The sequence below is a fragment of the Durotheca rogersii genome (assembly GCF_024521655.1).
Source record: "Durotheca rogersii strain YMJ 92031201 chromosome Unknown GGS23scaffold_26, whole genome shotgun sequence".
Taxonomy (NCBI): Eukaryota; Fungi; Ascomycota; class Sordariomycetes; order Xylariales; family Xylariaceae; genus Durotheca; species Durotheca rogersii.
In genome coordinates, this window is record NW_026251257.1 from 537821 (window position 1) to 558590 (window position 20770).

General features: G+C 59.0%; 9 protein-coding genes across 9 annotated transcripts; 4 read left to right on the plus strand and 5 right to left on the minus strand.

Moving 5' to 3' along the window:
- Window positions 1-626: 626 nt before the first annotated feature.
- Window positions 627-2338, minus strand: GGS23DRAFT_599812 (NLI interacting factor-like phosphatase-domain-containing protein; the record flags this gene model as incomplete). Its single annotated transcript, XM_051518978.1, has 3 exons — window positions 627-781; window positions 857-1085; window positions 1157-2338. 3 exons carry the CDS (start codon window positions 2336-2338, stop codon window positions 627-629), a joined length of 1566 nt encoding a protein of 521 aa, XP_051368872.1.
- Window positions 2339-4418: 2080 nt separating this feature from the next.
- GGS23DRAFT_599813 (nagb/rpia/CoA transferase-like protein) lies at window positions 4419-5852 on the plus strand (the record flags this gene model as incomplete). The annotated part of the gene is made up of 3 exons (XM_051518979.1): window positions 4419-4516; window positions 4594-5688; window positions 5756-5852. The coding sequence occupies 3 exons, from the start codon at window positions 4419-4421 to the stop codon at window positions 5850-5852; spliced, it is 1290 nt and encodes a 429-aa protein (XP_051368873.1).
- Window positions 5853-6436: 584 nt separating this feature from the next.
- Window positions 6437-9335, plus strand: GGS23DRAFT_252062 (uncharacterized protein). The gene has a single exon (XM_051512272.1). It carries the CDS (start codon window positions 6642-6644, stop codon window positions 9318-9320), a length of 2679 nt encoding a protein of 892 aa, XP_051368874.1. The 5' UTR covers window positions 6437-6641; the 3' UTR covers window positions 9321-9335.
- A 654-nt stretch (window positions 9336-9989) lies between these two features.
- Window positions 9990-11253, minus strand: GGS23DRAFT_252076 (acyl-CoA N-acyltransferase). The gene is made up of 2 exons (XM_051512273.1): window positions 10692-11253; window positions 9990-10508 (listed from the first exon to the last, which is right to left on the minus strand). The coding sequence occupies exons 1-2, from the start codon at window positions 11002-11004 to the stop codon at window positions 10081-10083; spliced, it is 741 nt and encodes a 246-aa protein (XP_051368875.1). The 5' UTR covers window positions 11005-11253; the 3' UTR covers window positions 9990-10080.
- Window positions 11254-11436: 183 nt separating this feature from the next.
- GGS23DRAFT_582835 (uncharacterized protein) lies at window positions 11437-12540 on the plus strand. Its single transcript, XM_051517252.1, has one exon. It carries the CDS (start codon window positions 11629-11631, stop codon window positions 12478-12480), a length of 852 nt encoding a protein of 283 aa, XP_051368876.1. The 5' UTR covers window positions 11437-11628; the 3' UTR covers window positions 12481-12540.
- A 3-nt stretch (window positions 12541-12543) lies between these two features.
- On the minus strand, window positions 12544-14301 carry GGS23DRAFT_582836 (21 kDa subunit of NADH dehydrogenase). The gene is made up of 3 exons (XM_051517253.1): window positions 13726-14301; window positions 13038-13555; window positions 12544-12951 (listed from the first exon to the last, which is right to left on the minus strand). The coding sequence occupies exons 1-3, from the start codon at window positions 13777-13779 to the stop codon at window positions 12927-12929; spliced, it is 597 nt and encodes a 198-aa protein (XP_051368877.1). The 5' UTR covers window positions 13780-14301; the 3' UTR covers window positions 12544-12926.
- Window positions 14302-14527: 226 nt separating this feature from the next.
- Window positions 14528-15316, minus strand: GGS23DRAFT_607130 (cytochrome b-c1 complex subunit 8; the record flags this gene model as incomplete). Its single annotated transcript, XM_051519999.1, has 4 exons — window positions 14528-14582; window positions 14680-14857; window positions 15094-15119; window positions 15255-15316. The coding sequence occupies 4 exons, from the start codon at window positions 15314-15316 to the stop codon at window positions 14528-14530; spliced, it is 321 nt and encodes a 106-aa protein (XP_051368878.1).
- Window positions 15317-15653: 337 nt separating this feature from the next.
- Window positions 15654-17087, plus strand: GGS23DRAFT_252215 (band 7 family-domain-containing protein). The gene is made up of 2 exons (XM_051512274.1): window positions 15654-16219; window positions 16348-17087. Exons 1-2 carry the CDS (start codon window positions 15899-15901, stop codon window positions 16864-16866), a joined length of 840 nt encoding a protein of 279 aa, XP_051368879.1. The 5' UTR covers window positions 15654-15898; the 3' UTR covers window positions 16867-17087.
- A 56-nt stretch (window positions 17088-17143) lies between these two features.
- Window positions 17144-20009, minus strand: GGS23DRAFT_582841 (uncharacterized protein). Its single transcript, XM_051517254.1, has one exon. The coding sequence runs from the start codon at window positions 19430-19432 to the stop codon at window positions 17309-17311; it is 2124 nt and encodes a 707-aa protein (XP_051368880.1). The 5' UTR covers window positions 19433-20009; the 3' UTR covers window positions 17144-17308.
- Between the last annotated feature and the right edge of the window lie 761 nt (window positions 20010-20770).

Here is a 20770-nt window from a genome sequence, read left to right on the forward strand (position 1 = left end):
GTACATGCGTCTATTGCGTACCTGTAGGCAACAGGTGCTGTAGGCACGCAGTCTCATTGGCAGCTGGGCGAGATCCGAAGCTGCATTCAGTCCGCGGGCCATTGGTTAGGAGCATCACGTCCCTAGGCCGAATCTCTCTCCCCCTCCTTCTTCCACTCCGAGCGCGAGAGGGCGGCCAGCTCCTCGTACGTGATACACTTGGTCGGGTCGCTGTCGGGGTTCTTGAAGTCGAGGGTATATATTTTGTAGGTACCTTCGTAGCAGTTGAGCCCAGCCCGGTTCCCGCCCTGATATACTGATTCCCATACGCGAGGGTAGTTGAGATCCCTTTCACTGTCAGGATCGTCTAAGCATTTCCCCGACCCTATAGAAAGAGGAACGCGCCTAAGGATATATATATACACATTACAATGGCGTTTTACCTTTATACAGCGAAGCTCGGCGTTGGCGTGGGGCGGGCCTCCGTTGTATCCTCTACTAGACCCTCGCGGTGTTTCTTGTAGAGCCAGAATCTCCTTCCCCTTCGCCCGAGGACACCGATTAAACATCTGCAGCCGTGTATTTCCACTCCGAGAGCGTCAGTTCATTACTTATCGCTTTTCTTCCTCTTCTGCTTTTACCCGTGTTCACGTCATCATATGCTGCCCGTCCTCTCCGCCCCTTAATGCAAGTAACGCCCTGACGTCCGACACGTACTGCAACCCTTCTAGGAGCGGTACGAGATGCAACAAATCGTTATCCGTGGGATCATTGATCCATCCCTGGATCGGGATCGCATTATCTACGTCGGGCTCTGGTCAGTACGTTGCGTATCGGCCCGGCTTCGGGCGAGCCGAACGTATAGGTGATAGCATACCTTGATGGAACATGTAGCTGAGCGGGCTGTTATCTAGAATCATGACCCGGCTCAGGTCGGGTTCGATCGAGCTGAGATCCTTGATGAACGCGCCGTGTCTAAAAGTGCAGTGCTGCCGATAGTATCGCCCCGAGAAGAACTTTCTCTCCGACTCGAGCCAGTCGATGACGGGGTCGGCGTACTCTTGCACCGAGGCCGTGAAGATAACAAGATTGAACCATTTGCAAACCTTCGCAGTGGTAGTTAGCATAGACGGTTCAGGTCGGACCCCGTGTAATATGCGCCAAACCGTCTCCTCACCTTTCGCAGGAACTCGTCACAGTGTGGTCGCTTGTGAACGTAGTACAGGATGGGATGTTGAGGCCCTAGAGACTGCTGACCTCCACTTCCGACGTACGTCGTATTCAACCGCACTTCGACCATGTGTCCCGATCCCATTCGCCCCCCTTTCGACATGCTGTGTATCAATGTCTCGTCGAGATCCAGTATCAGGGTTTTCAGGTGCTTGGGGTCGAGAGGTTCAAAGGGAAGATACGAGGGCTGTCGCCGAGGGATCAAGGGCCGGGGAGGAGCTGGGGTTTTAGGGTATCTAGTTAGAGCTCCGATGGGCGAGGTAGGAGACTTTAGCTGCGCTGATAGGTCCGAAGAGCCTCCACCGCCGGTGCTGCCGGTAGCACTCGTAGACCGGGCCTTCTTATGTTTCCGCTGTCGCATGAGCTCCTCGTTGTTCAGCTTAATCCTTATCGACCGTCTGGTCGGTGCGGTATCTTCTGTCGGGTCGGCGGACTTGGATCGCGTGTGGCGGCCGGAAGAGGCGGAGCTGCGCCGAGTGCCTGGAGGCTTGCTAGCCATGTCCGTTTCCGAATCTGATGAAAGGCCAGAGGATGAAGTTCCCGGAGAGGAGAGCGGTCGCGAAGCCGAGAAGGCCTTCTTGCCCTTCACGGTTTGGGGATGCCGACCCGACAAAGCATCGTCCTCTTTCCCTATCGTGTTTTTCCCCGAGAGATCGGTAGCCAGCTTGCGCGTGTCATCTCCGTGTGTACCAAACAAGCTTCCCAGTTGTCGCAAAGGGGCGAAATCCCCCTGGTCGTCGTAGAAGTAAGCGACGAGGTAGACGCCGGGCGTGGCGAGGGTGGATAGGACCCAACGGATGGAATCAATAAAGCCGGTGGCTATGCGACTTGGAACAACATGCCACCAGTAGGTCCGAATGCTCGTCTCCTTGGTGTCATTGCTCTCTAGCAGGGGGGTCTTTTCATCGGCGTGAGGAGGGTGGTCTACCGGGTCGTGCTGGGGGAACGTGCACTCGTTCGATTCGGAAGCGTTCACACCCTTCTCGTTGGGCGATGTCTCCTCTGACGGTATCGGGCGGCCGTCGGACTGGGCGACGGCTAAGCCAATATGGCCGAGAGAATTGGATCGCGAAGGGGCGGGACTTGAAGGTGGGGAGACGCGTGTGGATATTATGTTGAGGGAGTTCATCTTTCGGTCAACGTGCAAGCCATGAAGGTCTGGTGGTGCCCGCCAAAAAAACATGCAAGACTTGGGGTTATCAATGGAGGCGGTGGGAGCGGAAGACGCCTCTCCGTCTTGTAGGCAAGCGTTGGCGACAGCAAGCAGCAGACAACCAGGGACCGAAACCAAGATCGGTTGGTCGGTCGGTCGATGGGGGGGGGGTAAGGCTGCCCGCGCGGTGGCTCCTCGTGGATGTACCGGAGTCGGAAGAGGAATTAAAAAGAAATTTAGGATCTTAAAATATTGTTGATGATGGATGCGTAGGAATGCCGGGCGGGTGAGGAGAGGGCGGGATGGGGATCTCGTCGTCCGAGGCTGGGTTGGGGTTGGATCGCCGGCAGCTACGCGCAACAATAATGACAGATCTCACTTGGATTCGCCAGATACCTCATTCCACGTTTATAATCAACGAGCGTCTTGTAGTTGCTGCGGGTCAGGTCTAAGAGCCCAAAAACACGCTGTCGCGGAGATGGAAAAAAGAGGTGTGTGTTGCGAGTGGTCCTCTTTTTTGGGCGGTCCTACGAACAAGTCAAGTTGCAGAAGCTCCCGAATTTGAAGGCGCAGACAGGTGTGATGGGCGGAGGTAGATATCGGACGGGACGGGAGGTATCAATGTAAAGATCCCACATGTATGCTAGGGTGTCGCGGTACGTGTGTAATTATGGGACATTGGGGTAGGTTGATAGAAGCCTCAACATCCACTGTGCGCTCAAGCTTAGAGAGGTAGGTATTCTAAGCTATGTACCTGATACATCGATATAAGTTACCCACAGATCAGTAGGTTACTTAACGAAGGATAGGTTCGATTCCTAACAGCGCTACTTAGTAGTCTTCTTAGCTCATCTCCTACCTGTAGATAGGTAGGTATATACCTCAGAGGTACATACCTCTACCTACTGGTAATCTGCTGTAAACTCCCATCCGCCTAGGTACACCCAAGCACCCACCTCCTACACAAGGTAGTGGGAGCTGCCTACCTACGCAGACAGGTACCTCTTACCTAGGGACATAGGCACCTGCTTATTCCTATCGCACCTGACTTGCATAGGTACCTAAGGTAAGGTAGGCAGGTAAGGTAGGTAGGTACCTAAGACTGGAAAATGACCTGTATGCACCTATGCATAGCTATTCCCTAGCAGCTTTGCTCAGCAAGTAGGCGACAGTGCATTAGAAATTACTAGCAATTTTTGCCCGAGCAGGTTCATTAGATACCTATAGTATATTATACACATATGCCCACCTAGGTACCCACCTAACCTATAAAAAAAGCCCTCTAGAGCCTCTCTCTTCTGTAGCTTGAGTGATATCTAACCAGGTATATGTACTCAATTGGCAGCCCCCTAGCAGGTAAGTTGCCTACCGAGGTAAGCTTCATAAGCAACGCACTCTCTAATTGAACCTGCCTAAATCAAAAACTTGCTACAGAATTACCACGATACCTGCCTCATATCTATGCATTTATAAATGTAGGCAGGTACATATGAATATACTGGAGGCAAGTCACCATAACAACAGTTCAATTGTAGGGACCTTAACTAGCTCCATCACCTGTTGGACGCCTGTGCTATTCATGCACATACTAGTGATAGACCCCGCTTTGCATCGGGTTGAACCATCCAAGGCACCTAATGCATGCACGTACCTGCCTTATTTCTGTAGGTTGTAGATACATGGGTTCTTATCACTGGCGGGGAAGCCCCCAGAATTTGGCTTGACTCACTGCTCATTGCGCAGAGGAGAGAAAGAAAGACAATCTTCTAATGAGAGAGACAAGAAGTCGAAGATCACCATCTTTCTGTAAACGGATTTGTTTTCCTCTCTCTCTCTCTCTCTCTCTCTCTCTCTCTCTCTCTCTCTCTCATATATACACCCCTACACTCGAGAAGAGCAAGAACCCGATCCCGACTTCGGTGCCTCCTCCTCGACTCCTCCCATTGTCGATCCAACCCACCAAATCCAGACCTGGCCCGAATCGATATTCAGAGCATCATTCAAGCTTGCCCCTGCGCCCAGGTACACCCCCCGAGTGCTTCCACGGAGCGGGAAGATGGCTCCTCCTAAGGGGGGTTATGCGCCCAGTCTAGAGAAGTTCCTTGATACACTGAAAAGTCGCCCCGTTGACGCCTCTGTGGAATTCCTTATATCGTAAGAGCGAAACCCCTACCCCCCCCTCTGTATCCTCGAGAGTTGACCGGAGCTTGGGGCTAAATTCTATGGTTTAGCCTTCTCAAGCGACGACAGATTCGAGGCTCCGAGTCATGCGCTATCGCTACGGCGCACATCCTCCTCCAGGTTGTTGCCAAGGACAAATGGATCGACGTCGACCAGCTCCTCGGCCGCATTCAACTAGTCGGCCGCAAACTCGTAACCGCGCAGCCTCACGAGCTGGCTATTGGCAACATAGTAAAGAGGGTTCTAGGATTGATACGCGACGAAGCATCCGAAGACAGAAATGACACTGGAAACGACCCGCTCGCCGACGCATCCCCGGCGCCGATACCCGGAGCGGAGACCACGAATACCACCCTAGGGAAACTACCACGACCCTCTCCGGCCGTCGCCGCCGGGCCCTTTGCTCGTACACAGTCTATATTCAACCTGCTGTCCGACCCAGACTCTATCCCCTCGGCTGGTTCCACGCCCGTCCTAGGGTCGGGAGCCTCTTCGCCCAGGGGCCACGGGCAGTTTACCAATGTTCACGCACTCAGGTCTGAAGTGATCGATGGCATCGAGGAAATCATGGATGAAATCAGGCAGGTTGATGAGCAGGTCCAGGCCTACGCCGACGTCGTCATAAATCCGGGAGACTATATACTAGTCCATCAACCATCGAAGACGGTCCAGAAGTTCCTCACTCGAGCCGCATCTAAGAGAAGATTTACCGTGTTTCTCGTCGCCGACCCGTCCGCCTTGTCCTCCACTGATGACACCTACGCTCCCTTCCGGAAATCCCTATCGGCCGGCGGGTCGACCGTAATCAATGTCATGAACGCGGGCCTCATGGCCTATATGTCGAAGGTCAACAAGGTTATCCTCGGGGCGCGGGCGATTGGCAGCAAAGGCGGGGTGATCGTCGATGCCGGCGCCGCTGCGATCGCTCGCGCCGCCCGAGAGCAGGGGAGAACGGTGGTTGTCCTAGGCGGCGTATACAAACTCAGCCCCGACAGCCAGTTTCACCAAGAAGGGCTCGTCGAATGGGGTGACCCCTCCAAGTATGTCAACTTCGCCGACGGCGCGATGGTGGAGCGAGTGAGGGTCATGAATGCTGTCGCCGAGTTCGTACCTGCAGATCTCGTCAACACCTACATTACCAACCTGTAAGTTGTAGTAGCCTTGCTCAGGAACGAGGTGAGTGGGAAGGATCGCTGACTTGTTCCGACACAGGGGTGCACATTCCAAGGATCACTTGCACACGATTGTCGCCGATCACTACAAAGAGGAAGATGTCAACTTCGATCTGTTGAGAAAGATCCCAAGGTGACTTAAGCCTCACGGCCGCCACACGCCTGCTACGTAGTAATTGCGACGACTGGCGCGAAATCACCAGGAAGCCCTGGTGACGATGTCAATAGATTATGCCGACATGGCGGGGAATCGTGGTCCCACTGACACTGGTGTACGTTAAGCTGCGGCGGCCGTGGGAATATTCTAGCAGTTTGACTCATCTTTTCGAGGGTGGCCTTGAACGAATATGCGGTGGTGCCACAGCTGGCATGGGGGGGCCGCGTCACCTACCGTTGGCTTTGCATGGAAACGCAGGGGACTCACAAACAAAGAAACGCCAAGCAGCGATGGAGAGGGTGGGCTGACTGGCCGAAGCCTACGAGCTCCATCATCACGGATCGGACGAATCTTGTCTAGGGATGGTGTACTACGACATACATGGCCGCTGGCCGTATCGAGGGCTGGAGAGCTCGCCATGCTACCAATGGGACGGGCTCCCTCCTCGACGGCTTGGCCAAGACAAACGAGCCAGACATGTCGACACGGATGGCATCAAATAGGCCAACTCCGTAGGCAATAAAATGCATCCGAAGCCCATCAGGCACCCAGCCTCCCCCCTTGTCGCGATTCGATGCCTGCGTAGGACTTAAATACACGCACCTCGTTAAGCTTTCAATTAAACCGGACGTCCTGACGAGATTGAAACCATCATACAACGCCACAAACCTTGTACCACATTGTAGTTTGCATATCTACCTGATCTGGGTTGCGCGGCCGTGGTGAAGATTCTTCGTCTTGTCACCTACGTAGAGCAGTGAGATCCATCATGGACGACGTTCCGCCTCCTCCGTACACAGAGATGGATATCTATTCTCATTCGGGGCGGTCACCTACCGGCCGAAATGAGCGAAACGCTGTCGACGACGACAGCTCTACCATCGCGTCCTCTCATAGTGACCTCATCTATACCCCGCCGGAGTCGCCGCGCGAGTCGCCACACAGCCCAAGCGGCCGCGATGACTCTCGCACGACAGCTTCGGCGCAGGCTTACTTCGAATCACGCCCCCCCCCTTCCCCTCCCCTTGGTGGCTGGCCGTCTGGCCAGAACCTCGAGATTGCGTTAGCCATCACCGAAAGGGCCTCGCCTAGAGACTTCCCGTACCCGGCCTGGGCCCACGGGCGCGGGACTACCCACCAAGACTGGCAGACCTTCCTCAACCACCTCATGCCGGACCATGCCGGACGCGTGAACTCGCAGATTCTCGAGCGAAAGACACGGGATGTACAAGTTGGGAAGGACGATACTGGCGAAGATGGCGGGAATAATAAGGACGAGAATAATCAGAATCGTACCAAGTCGCCGTCGAGCGCAGGAGGCATGGCCGAGGCTCTGCTTCAAGACGTAAAATCGGAATCTAGCGACTCGGTATCGCAACGGCAGACACCGCATGATATAGACGCGACGATACGCGAGTGGAACGATGGCTTCTTTAACCTAAGAGGCGTGACGATACATCGCATTTCAGCATCTAGCTCATCGCAAGCACCTGCCGCCGACCTGCCGCGGCAGATCCCTATCAACGCCGACTCCACGCCGACTCCGCAGCCTCAGTCCCAATCACAGGAACAGGAGCAGGGGCCGGGAGAGTCTCGGGCTAATGAACAGCCTAGACCGCGATGGAACCCTTTCCGACCATTCGAGGTGTCCGACCGCGGGGTCCGCATCGGTCCCCTGACTGTTGACGGTGACCGGGTCGCGTTTGGTGACTCGTTCGAAGCAGACCGCCACGGCGTGCGCTGGAACGGGCAATCCGTCGACCACCGCTTCGCTCCATTTCCTCAACCCCGTGGCCCAGGCGGATTCCCTTATGGGCCGGGGGGCTTCGGCGGCGGCGGCTTCCCACACGGAAGGGGAGGCCCCTGGGGAGAGCACGGGATGAGTCGCGGCCGCGGTCGGTGTTGGAGTTCCCGCCATGATCAACACAACGGTCAGAACCGCCACCATCACTACGGATCACGAGATCGCTCGGCCAGCGCCAATTCCAACCGTTCTGCGGGTTCGGCATCGTCCTCATCCTCTGACTCAGATTCGAGCATCGGTAGCCTCCCAGACTGGGACGACCTGAGGGACTCGCAGCTCCCTGTCACCAAACAGCACATCTCAGCTTGGCTCGAACACTCGGAGCAGCCCGTGACACGGGATATGGTGCTCAGCGTGCGGGCCGACATCAAGGCCGCCAAGAATAACCCCAGCCTTGCCCTAGTCGGCGACGACGACTTGCCGGCGCTTCGCCAGGAGGTCCGGTCGCTGCTCGAGTGCTTCAAGGACCTGAAGCGGGGCCAGATGCGAGCCCGCCGGCAGAGACGAAGGGACCGCCGGGCGGAGAAGCGCGCCGCGAAGCGCGACCGCAGAGGCCGTCATCGGGCGGAGAGGAAGGAGCAGCGAGCCCAGGACTGCGAGTCCAGACGCGCCGAGCGCGACGCCGATCGGGGTGCTAGGGGTAGCGGCCCAGGCCTTTTCGGAGCGATCTTTGGCACACATTCCGACTCTTACGCCGGCTTTGCACCACCACCACCACCACCCCCGGCACAGCCTCTATGCATTCCCGTCAGACCGGCCGTACCACCCACGCCACCCATGCCGGGCAGCTTCCCGTTCCCGCCGGCGCCGCCGGCGCCGCCAGCGTCGGACAGCTACTGGACGGAAGGCAGCCAGGACAGGGACGGGACCCATCCCCACCGCGGCGGATACAGCTTCCTCGACCTAGCGCGGCAGGCGGCAGTGCAAGCACAGGCGGCAGTGCAAGCACGTGCGGCGCGGGCGCAGGCGGAGGTGGCGCGGACGCAGGCCCTCCGATCAGCAGAGGGAGCGCGGGCACAGGCGGAGGCCGCACGGATTCAGGCCCTCCGATCAGCGGAGGCGGCGCGGACACAAGCTCTACGGTCGGCGGAGGGGGCGCGGGCGCAAGCCGAAGCCGCACGGACACAGGCCCTCCGATCGGCCGATGCGGCGCGGGCGCAAGCCGAAGCCGCACGGACACAGGCCCTCCGATCGGCCGACGCGGCGCGGGCGCGGGCGATGGGTGCAGCGGCGGCGTGGCTGGGCAGCGGCAGCGGTGGTGGTGCCGGGTCCTCCTCGCCCTTCCCCTACACGCCCTTCAGCCCTCCGGCACCGCCGTCGTCGACGGCGGTGGCGGCGGACGACGACGACGACGCGGCGGGGGTTGCGGGGGCGGACAAGCGGTACGAGGAGGTGGACGCGCTGGAGGCGCGGATCGCGACGAAGCGGGCGGCGCTGGCGGCGCTGCGGCGCGAGACGGCGGCGAAGGAGCAGGAGAAGGGCGGCCGCGGCGCCGGCGGCAGCGCCGACCGCGAGGCCGGCCGCCTCGAGCGCGACATCGAGGTCCTGACCCGCGAGGCCGACCGCCTGCGCCTCGAGGCCGACGAGCAGCTCGCGCGCGAGCTCGAGATGGAGGAGCAGCGGCTGTTGCGGGAGGGGTATTAGGAGGGGAGGATGGGATGGGAAGCGGAGGGAAGGGAAGGGAAGGGAAGGGAAGGGAAGGGAAGTACGGATGCGGCTTATGTGCTCGACTTGATACTTGTTGGGGGTGTGAGGGAGAGGGGACAACGGGATATGGAGTCTTTACACTTAGGTATTTTATTTACGGTTTTGTGGCCAGGAGAGAGGGAAATCGGGCAAGTTTAAGGGGGTAAAGGGGAGAGAAGCAAATTTGACTAGGTATACGCGAAGGCATGGATGCTATAATCACGACGGGAATGAATCCGGGAACCGTTTCCTTTTAGGAGCTACGATATAGGTAAATAGGTAAATGCAAGTTATGATACGCTTTTCCTCTCCGTCGAATGTGCTGTCGGGGTCCTTGCCGTCGTCCCCTCCCGTCTACTAGAAAGCCACGGCCCGCGACATGCGGCACGCCTGTTCGTCGTACGGTGTTAGTTCTCGGAAATGTCTATGGCGGGCCTCCTCGTCTCGCTCTCTCTCCTATCTCGCCCTTTGACGAATCGTATGCGTCCGCATGGCCCAGGCCGAGCGTTTGTTACTCGCCCCTCTACCGGCACTGAAAGTCTAACCCCTCCGTCTATCAGGCTGGGACCGCCCTCTATTGTGGCGGGCTGTCCACCTCCCTCGACACGGCATGGCTTGTAGTTTCTTTCGTGCTTACGACCCCCCTCCCCTTCTCCCTCGTCCTCTCACTCTCCTTCTCCCCTCCCCTCGTTCCCCGGGTGCCCGTGCGCACGTCCTTCTAGGAGTGCTGCTTGCTCTCGTCCTTCTCGACCAGAGCCTGGACGCCCAGGGCCCTGCCGACCTTGACCTTGCGCTTGGTCTCCTTGGGGCGGGCGGGGAGGGCGCCGCCGCCGCCGCCGTCGGTCTTGCCCGTCTCGCCGACGGGCTCGCCCTCGTCGGGGTGCTCGCCGGCGGCGTCGGCGTCGGCGTCGGCCGCGGCCGCGTTGTCGTCCTCGGTGTCGAGCTCGGCCTCGCGGATCTGGGCGCGCAGCGGCGACAGGTCCAGGCGCATGCAGTGCGCGTCCTCGCCGTCGGCGTAGTACTTGGACTCCGTCTTCTCCTGGTCGAAGCCGAGCGTCTTCGTGTACAGGTGGATGGCGGCCTTGTTCGACACGCGCACGTGCAGCGACACGTACTGCGCCCCGAAGGTCTCCACCATGGCGAGTTCTGCCCCCCTCGTCCCGCGCTCTCGTCAGCTCTCTCGCTCTAAGGGACCTGCAGCCGTCTTGCGGTGGTGGGGTCGTAGATAGGCTGAGTAGGCTGGGGAGGGAGTGGCTGTACGGGAGGAGGGAGGAGGGGAAGAAAGACAGGGAGGCGGGGACGGAGAGACACGGAGATATGGAGACGTACGGCTCTGGCGCATGAGCTTCTCGGCAATGCCTAGGCGGCGGTGGGTGCGCATGACGGACAGGGAGGTGATGTGGCCGTGTTGGACGCCGTCGGAGGGCTCCTCCTCCATCTTAGCCAGGACGTAGCCGACGATCTTGGGGTAGTCGTAGGGGGTCTTCTTGAGGCGGGAGATGTCGACGGCGACGTAGCTGAGCTGGGGCCAGGACAGGGCGTGGTATAGGTAGTACTTCATGAAGTAGTTCTCGGGCAGGTTTTCGAGGTTCGCGTGTTGGATCAGCGGGATGTCCCGCGGCTCCAGGCGACGGATGTCCATTTTTTTTCTGTGTCCGCCGCTGTGTTTGCCGCTGTGTCTGTCCGTCTGCTTCACTTCCCGCCAGGGAGCGGGCGATGGCCTCTTGAGTCGGTTACGTGCTCGCGCGCGAAAATATGGGAGACGGGGGGGAGACGGAGGGGAGACGGACACGTGTAGGTGTGTAGGTGCGGTAGTGGAGGAACTGATTTGGTGTTCTGAATCCAAGAGAGCTCAGAAGTCGAAGGTGGGATGTTACCTGCGACGCACAGGTACCCCGTAATGTTACCTCGTAGCGTTTCTCAGGGTCCACGAACCTAGTAACCGCGTTCAATACCTAGGTACATTTAAATACCGGTACGTTCAAAATTAGCCGGGATACTTCCGTTTCCGTTACCTGAGTCCTAGTACTGTTTGGAGAGATAACCCCGTCTCCCGCATACACTTCGTTAATGCCTCCCCGCCAGGTGGAGCGTTAGAGCGAGTCTCCATCACTGCTCCGCCATCATATAGGTACTATGCAAATATGCACCGACAGGCGGAAAGACTTATAAATGAATCCACCTTATCCGCCTATATGAACGACTATACTGCCTATGACATAGCTGCGTCTTCTTAGTAGGACCTCATATCTCTACTCATACCTACATGCTTACCTACATATCGCATGATTTACATACGCGACCCGGGCGACGTAAGCACTCGGACGAGCCATTCGCGGATCGCAGATCGAGAGCAGGATTAAGGACAGGAGAGAGACAAGGCGGGAGATTGGAAACCAAACTGCGAGCTGGGACAGGACGAAGGGAAGAGAAGGAAAGAAGAGAAAGAGAAGAGACCGCAGGCATATATCCCCATCGACGTCCCAGGATGCCCCCCGGGGACAGCGACGACGAGTTATTCGAGGACATCCTGAACCTCGAGGAGCAGTACTACCGGGAGGGCTACGAGCAGGGGTACCAGGACGGCGCCGAGGCCGGGCGCGTCGAGGGGCGCTCGGTCGGCCTCAAGAAGGGCTTCGAGAAGTTCGTCGAGGCCGGCCGGCTGCAGGGCAAGGCCATGGTCTGGGCGAACCGCGTGGCCGACTTCCCGGCGCGGTCGCCCTCTCAGGCTCGCGACCACAGAGACGGCGGATCGAAGGCGGCCGAGGAGGGGCGGGCCCCCGCAGAGACGCCCAGCGCCTGCCCCCCCTCGCCGTCGGCGCCGGGCCGGCTGCCCCCGCTGCGCGGCAACGCGCGGCTGGAGAAGCACGTCGCGATGCTGTACGGGATGCTGGAGCCGGGGACGCTGTCGATGGCCAACGACGACGAGTCAGTCAACGACTTCGACAGCCGCGTCAAGGGCGCCCAGAGCCGCGTCAAGATGATCGAGCGCGCCGTCGGCGAGGCCGTCCCCGCCGCCTCGTCCGCCGACAGCGCGCCCGCCAACCGGAACGACAACATCGAGGACATCGGCAGGATACCGCAGCGGGGCCACGACGCCGCCGGGGACAAGGGCTAGATAGAGGGGCAAAACTCGACCGAGAAAAAGAAATTTAAAAAAAGGGGGGGGGGGGGGGGGGGTTAGCGGAGCTTTCACGCTAGGCACCACCACAAGGAGTTGAGAGTCTCTAAGCTCCCCTCCTCTTCCCCCCATTTCCCCACCGTAGTAATGCGGGCGGCTCGAGAGTTTACGTGGATTTTGCAAAGAGCAAGACCTTTCACGTAGCTACCATCGCAAAGATCTCTCGTATTGTGAGAATAGTCTCATCGGCGATGTGGGATTTCTTGCCCCTCGCAATGTGTATAAGTATATATGTGTGTACACTTGGGCACCCCGACCTCTCTCATTCGCAAGAGTCTCGGTTGGCCTGATATGTCCGCCCGTCGGCTCCTCTGTTTAGCCCCTCTCTCTTTTTACCCTTCCGCCCGCCCGTCTATCGCTGTTCGTCCGTAAAGGCGTCGCGTCTATTTGAAGTTCCGGCAGGGGTATCTGCATAGCGCGCACTCATTAGCATCGCTATTGCTCCCCCTCTCTCCCTCTCCACCTTGCTCCGGGGGGGAGTGGAAAATACTCACGCCTCGCCGTACGAGTCCTCCGCGAGGTCGTACTTGTACACCTCCCACTTGCCGTCGGCGGCGCGCAGGCTCTGCCCGCTCGGCAGCGGCGGCAGGCCATCCCTGAACAACTCGCTCCCGTCACCGGCGCCGGCGCTGGCGCCCTTGGCGATCTGCGCCGCGAGGCCCGCCGTGCGGCCCTCCTCGCGCGCCGCGACGAGCGCATTCTCGCCAGCCTCGCCAATCAGCTCGCGGCGCGGGGCCGCGGAGCTGCCGACGGCGAGCAGCGCCGCGGCGTCGGCCTGGCGCACGACGCTCAGCTGCGGGTACGCCCGCCGCACGTCCCGCCGCCAGTACGCGTTGTCGGCGATGTCGCCCGCCGGTGCCGTCACCGGATCGTCGTACGTCAGAGGGTCCAGCGCGCCTGGAGGCGGGTTCCGGAAGTACGGGTTGAGCGGCACGCCGTTCGACCGCTCCGGGGAGACCGCGAAAAACCGCCGGATGCGCTCCCAGATGCCCGTCGACTGCAGCGTTTGTTTCTGGAGGGTCGGCGGGGTTAGCGGTCGGGCATGCTGAATAGCTACATAGCCAAGCACATCCTTCTTGCTTGCTAGGCTCGGTAGCTTCCTACCTAGGTATATGGGCAGAGGGAGACGGAATAAAGCGATTGATTGCCCGTGAAGGGAGGAGGAAAGGGGGAGTCGCGTACCTGAGTGATGCTCACGACGCCCCCTGCAGCTTTGGCGACTGCTTTGGAAGCCATGGTGGCCGATCTGCTGGGAGGCGGTAGAGGGAGGGGGTATCAGATAGCGTTGTGGTGATGAGTTGGTTGAGGTTGAGATCAATTAGATGATGTACCTGACGACGTAGGTACCTAAGTACAATTGAATCCGGACCGGACCGGGGATGGATTCTGCCGAGGAATTGCCGGCCGATTAGTACTGCGCTGACATGGATGGGAGATGCGACAGGGGCCGAGGTTGACGCCGTGACCCTACACAGTAGGTATATGTGCCTAGTACTTATGTAAAGGGGAGAGGGAAACCATCTTCTGGAATCTGCATTCTGCCCTTTTGTGCTTTGTTGCAGTTCTGAGAGGGGAGGCAAAGGACGAACTACCTACCTCTAATCTACGGAATACCTACGGCGTGATTCTTACGAGTACTTACCTCTACCTACGGATAACCCTCTCGGAAGATGTCGCCCTCAATCGACTCTCTACACCCTTCTGCTCGAAACTTAAACTCCCTCCTAATAGCCCAGAGTAGTGGTTACATTACAGGGACTTAAAAGAGGCATCCCATGATAGCAATGGGAGGATCCTGAGATTGTCAGATGAGGATGGGAAGCATGAAGCCGGATACAAAGACGCCGTCAGGAAAACGTAGTACTTGGTGCTTCTACCGTACTGGTCTATCTTTATGCAGTATTTTTTTTTTTCTTTCTTTCGTCTGCGTACCGCCGGTTAGTGACCGCCCAACTCCGGGTGCCCGTATCGCATCTCCACATCCTTATTCATCCCCTGCGAATTCCTTGCGGCCGGCCTTGGAGTTGAGGTACTCGTTCCTGTTTATCGTTAGTCTCCGGACGAAACCATCTACACCTCTCCTCGGGGGTATAGGGGGGGGGGCAGGCAGTTGGATAGGTGTGTGGGTACCCGTACCGCTCGGTCGCCCAGCTCAATGCGTAGTAAGCGAGGAGCAGCGGGGGCGCGATGTAGAGGACCTGGGAGCTGAATCGTCTCCAGGTGTTGAAGATGGCGTCATTCAAGGTGCCGGCCAAGGGGTTCTGCCTGTTGGAGCTGACAGTATAGCTGATGATACCCCTCTGCGGTTGGCCGCCTAGAAAAGGAACAACCTCGTTAGTCTTCGTCACGAGCACCCGCGCTCCTGCTGTCCAGCATATGCATCCAGCTCCCGATCGCTGATATACAAACTCCCAAGCGCCATATATCACGCGAGACGCAGATAAGCGCCTCGCCCACTTCTTGTCGCCGGCCATCGTGTGCCCCTCCGCCGTAGGAATGTGTGCCAGCATGCGCCCTTCTCAACCCCGATCCGGGATAATTGCGACTCACCGAAGTTTCCCCAATCACCTAGAAACCTGCAGTGGCCGGGTTAGCACTCGCCTCCAATTTTCCTCGCCGTCCCTAGACCGGGGTAGCCTGCGCACACCTAGCAATCCGGCGGGGCATCGAGAGGAGGATGAAAAGGACGCAACTTAGTTCGAACAACTCACTTTCCGTATTTGCCAATGGGGCCGCCGCCGCCGCCGGACCGTAGAGCTCGAGTAGGGAACATCGCGGGTAGGATAAGCGGACGCGAGAGAGAGTCGATTGTGATGCGGTGTGTTGGTTGGTTGCTGAGCTGTGGAGAGAAAGATGGAGGAGAGAGGGAGTCGCGAATGGTCAAGTTTAAGCCATTTGATGATGGGATGGATCATATTGACGCCCGCCTTAGCCATTTGCCTGACTAAGCCACATGTTCGCCTTGGAGGTACCTAGGTACCTCACCTTTGGCCCAGCACCGATAGTTGCATGAGGCAGAATACAGCGATTGCAATTCAGCTCCATCAGCTTAAGCAGTTTCTTTAACCCCGGAAACTCCAACCAATCGGCGCCGTTACGTGCCGCCGTCGCATTCCCTCTCTCCAATTCATCACCTGTAGGCCGATCTTTTTTTTTAGGTGGCATGGACGGCAGCTAAAGCTTCGCAGCAAAAAAGCCACTCGTCCCGGCGCCCACTCCGCGAAAATACCACCACGCCAGTGAACCCACCAGCCGCGGCTGCACCACACGCACACGCACACGCGGCCGCAGTACCCAGCAGCAGACGAGGCCGGCGGCGTCAGCGAGCGCAGAATCACGAGAACCGGGCCTCCCGATGGAGAACGCGCTGAGGCAGGTCTACCGGTGGGCGGTGCCCGCCGTGGGCGCCTTCGCCGTCGCCCAGGCCTCCATCTACGACGTGCGCGGCGGCACGCGGGCCGTCATCTTCGACCGGCTGCAGGGCGTCAAGGAGACCGTCGTCAACGAGGGCACCCACTTCCTCGTCCCCTGGCTCCAGCGCAGCATCATCTTCGACGTCCGCACCAAGCCCCGCAACATCGCCACCACCACCGGCAGCAAGGACCTGCAGATGGTCAGCCTCACCCTGCGCGTCCTCCACCGCCCCGACGTCAAGGCCCTCCCCAAGATCTACCAGGTGCGCCCCGCTTCTCTCTCTCTCTCTCTCTTCCCCCCCTCCTCCCTCTCTCTACGCGCGAGCGCGTAGGAGCCGTATAGGCGTGTGTGTGTAGGCCGTGCTAACCCGCCCCGGCGGCGGCGGCGCAGAACCTCGGCACCGACTACGACGAGCGCGTGCTGCCGTCGATCGGCAACGAGGTGCTGAAGTCGATCGTGGCGCAGTTCGACGCGGCGGAGCTGATCACGCAGCGGGAGGCGGTGTCGCAGCGGATCCGGACGGACCTGACGCGGCGGGCGGCCGAGTTCAACATCGCGCTCGAGGACGTGTCCATCACGCACATGACCTTCGGCCGCGAGTTCACCAAGGCCGTCGAGCAGAAGCAGATCGCCCAGCAGGACGCCGAGCGCGCCCGCTTCATCGTCGAGAAGGCCGAGCAGGAGCGCCAGGCCTCCGTCATCCGCGCCGAGGGCGAGGCCGAGAGCGCCGACACCATCGGCCGCGCCGTCGCCAAGTCCGGCGACGGCCTCGTCCGCATCCGCAGGATCGAGGCCAGCCGCGAGATCGCCCAGACCCTCGCCGCCAACCCCAACGTCTCCTACATCCCCGGCGCCAAGCGCGGCGGCAGCGGCGGCAGCCAGCTCCTGCTCTCCGTCGGCAGGGCGTAGCCTGAGCGAGCCCGGCAGCGGTGGAAGGGATAGGCAGAATACCCAGGCTCTGTTTAACAAGATACCTACCCAGGAAGGGTAGATATTTCACGGACAAACCGACAGACGAACAAAAGTACCGGGGTCAGGAGAAGGGGAAGAAGGCAAGGCTATGTATATTTATTGAGAGAACCCCGTACCTAGATCCCCACTTCGAGATGCCGCACGATATATAATCACAACTACTGCTTACGAATGAACCTCTATTAGCAAGTCGCGCGTACGCACAGAACCCCGTCTGCGTGTAAACGATCGATCTTATTAACGCTCAGGTAAATCTGCCACTGCTTCGACGAATAGTCGTCGTCGGAGGGAATAATCGTACACCTCACCTCGCTTGATATGCCCACCCACAGCCCCCGTCTCTCCTCGTAGTGCTCGCCGGGCCCGCGCGCGACCCAGTCTAGACGCCGAGCTTCTTAGCCTTCGCGCCGCCAACGACGGTCCAGGCCTCGTCGGGGGCCACGATGTCGCCGTCCTTGATGGACCAGCCCTGCATCTGCATCTGCTTCCAGCGATCCCTGACCATGAGGCGGACGAGCTCTCCGGCGGCTCGTGCGTCCTCCGCGCTATCGTGACCCTTCTCCCCCCCCCCTCCTCCTCCGCCGCCGCCGCCTTTCCCCGCCTCGTTTCCGTTTCCGTTTCCGCCGCCGTCCTCTGCCTCCTCCTCGACCTGTATCTTGCGGCCGAGCAGCGTCTCCATCAGCATGCGGAGCCCGTTGCGGATCGGCAGGCCGCGCTTGTGCGGGTATAGTAGCGCCGTGTCGACGCACGTCGGGTGCACGACGCGGACCGCGTTCAGGTCGTTCTCGAGCCCGTGGCCGAGCAGCGGCGTCTTCGGCCCGATGAGCGAGAACAGCAGGTCGCGCGCCGCCTTGGGCGACGGCGCGAGCTTGAGCTTGCGCTTCGGCGGGGTCGTGGGGCCCGGGGCGGAGGAAGAAGAGGGAGAGAGAGGGACGACGGTTGGGCGGTGATCGTCCCCCGGCTTCAAGCGCTCGGCTGTCGCCATGTCCTCGGGTCGCACCCCCGAGTACCGCGTGTTGAGGTCCATACACTCCCCATAGGGCTGGACGAGGACGTCGAGGAGCTCCTCGCCATTCGGCCACGAAACGGCAGTCAAGCGAATAAGCTCGAGCCCGTAGACGGTGTACCCCATCTCGCAGTCGAAGGCCACGGCCCTGTCAGCGGGCACGTCCGGGTTAGGTGGCGTCTCGGCAAAGTTCAGCGTGACGGCGAGCCGGCTCGGATCAGTGGTCTTAAAGACGTGGGTGGGTGCTGTAGTGCAACCGCCTGATTCGTCGTCAATGTTCTTGTGGCAGCAGCGGTATTTGCGTGTCGGCTTCGAAAATGTGCCTGGATTTCTCTCCATCGCGTAGGTCTTGCCCGGGTGGTAGGTGCATGTCCCGTTGGAGGCCAGTGCGCCGTCCTCCTCTCTCCGACCCGGGAAGACTTGGAACCGTCTCGTGCATCTGTCGCACACCTCGATATTTCCCGAGGTTTCTACGCCTTCGCGGGCTTTCTGAATATCGTCATCAGATGGCACGGAGGTCACATAGCCGTATCGTTCTAGCCCATCCAGCGGCCAGACCAATCTCTGCAAGAACTCCACCTCCTGAGGAACGGTGAGGCCGGTGACGATAGGTTCGGGGGCAGCGGGCTTATCCGCGCCCTCCACCTGGTTATCTTCTACAGACTTTTTCCTCTCCTCCTTCCATTGCGCAACAGTCATGCGCTTGTATAAAGAAATCTTGTTTCTGATTGCATTAGCATAGATCGTGTACCGCTTAATGGCGGCGTCTTCCTCGTCGTCGAGAGCCTTTACTACAAGCTCCTGGGCTGAGAGCACGAGTTTCTTGGTTTCTTTGTCGCGGGCTTCTTTCGCTAGCTCGGTGTTTAGGCGGACATATTGCTCATGAAGAGCCTTGACAAGCCTCAGGCGTGTCTCATGTTGTGCGGGCGCGGACTTCAAGAGCCGAGGATTGAGCGACTCTGGCTGCTTGGGGACTGGTTTTACGGTCGGTTTGGCAGCAGTATTGCTCGCCGAGGCCGAGGCCGGAGAGCCTCCAGGCTTCTGCTTCGCAGAAGATGACAACGCAATTCCTCTGCCAGCCTGCCTAACTGAGGGTCGAGGCTGCTTATCGACAGTAGCCGGGAGGGTCGATTTCTTGTCGGCACCTGGCCTCATCTCAGAGGCATGCGTAGCATTTAGGGACATCTCGCTTTGTGCTTTCTGTTGCCGCGAGACGGGCCTGGATCTCGCTGCTGTGATAGGCGGTGGATGAGACGGCGGGGGCTCCTGTGGCGAGTTGAACTTGATCCGTTTCCTAGGCTGATCCTGATCCTGATCCGAAGGCAGCTTGTCGGGAGACGACGTGGGAGATTTGTGTGTCCGCCCCTGTGCGGTGCTCTGGCTAGCAGCGGCCGTCGCGTCCGCGTCGCTGTCGTGCTTGAAGAGGCATTGGAAAGCGGTACATTTCTTCCCAGCCGGGCACGGCAGATTCTTAAGTGCTGCTAGCGACCCAGCCATGATATGATGGAGGATAGGTACAGTACTGACGGACTACGAGAAGGAGGAGAAAAGGACAGACACGCGTCTGCTAGGCTAGAAACAGGAATACAGCATGTTTCAGAGCCGATTGGAGAGGAATTTGCCACGTTGCGATGAAGGGAATAGCGAATACTGGCGGTTGCTCGCAGCGGGCGCGTTGGAATAGGTAGGTATCTTGCTGCTACGATAACTCGACGCAGACGAAGCGCAGATAGGTTGGAGGGCCCATGCGAGGAGAGGGAAGCAGGCTAGGCAGGCGAGCTCGTAGCAAGCTAGGTAACAGTAGCCACGCGAAAATGCTGCATCGGTAGTGTCAGGCTCACCGTCTGTCCTCAAGAAACGAGCCTGTCCGGGCGTTTCTCACGTCTATCTATCAGGCAGGAGATTGTATGCGTAGATGTTGTAGGACGAGAGGGATGCCCGGGATGGCTCAGCGTACGTAGTGTGTAGCAGGGGACGGCAGCCGGACTTAGGTAAGCACGACGAAGCCAGCAATCCTGGGTAGGTAGGCGCGGTACGGGGTTCCCTTCCGTCGATGCGATTGTCGAGATGTTGATTGAAGGTTCAAGCGGAAGCCGGGATAGCCTGGACCGCCGACTTCTACAAGGTACGTGGTACGTACCTCCACATGCACTTAGGCAGTTGTGGGTACATACATCCCTATGTACCCAGGTACCTAAGGTAACCACCGCCGGGGAGGAGCTAGGACGAGGTACCTGGCCTTCGGGGTTAGGTAACTTGTCTCAGCCCGATGTCTTATTCTGCCTCCAGCATTCGGGCTGAGTCCCCATCGCATAGCCTCGATTCTACGTGTAGTTGGAGGCAGTAAGCCGTACACCAGTCCTTCGTGGCCGGATTCGTCCTTGTACGCAGGCTTTGTGTATTTTTATTTTCCTGTTACATTCTATAGTTATAGGCGGGTATACCTCTCAGAACGGGGCGATAGCCGGGGCGGTCAGGGGGGAGGAGAGAATAAGGTTAGCTAACCTTGCCGCAGAACCAGGTACCTCTGCGGCGGCGACCTGCCCGACACCGCACGGCACGTAGTGCTAGATGATCCTCCCGAGACGAACCATAGTACATAACCTAACCCCGTAGGCGGGTACCTACCTAGATAGGCATTATTACGTCCTGTTGCATCGCCCGCCGCACTGCAAGGTGATGCCACTGATACCTATGCGACAGCTCCCAACAATATCTTCATTGTCCGCCTCCCTCTCCTAACATGTCAGCATCCAGCCCCCGCAACGGGCGCGGCCGTCATACGTCAGAAGGGCGGCACTGCGGCCAGTACGTGACGACGTCAGCCCTCCCGTC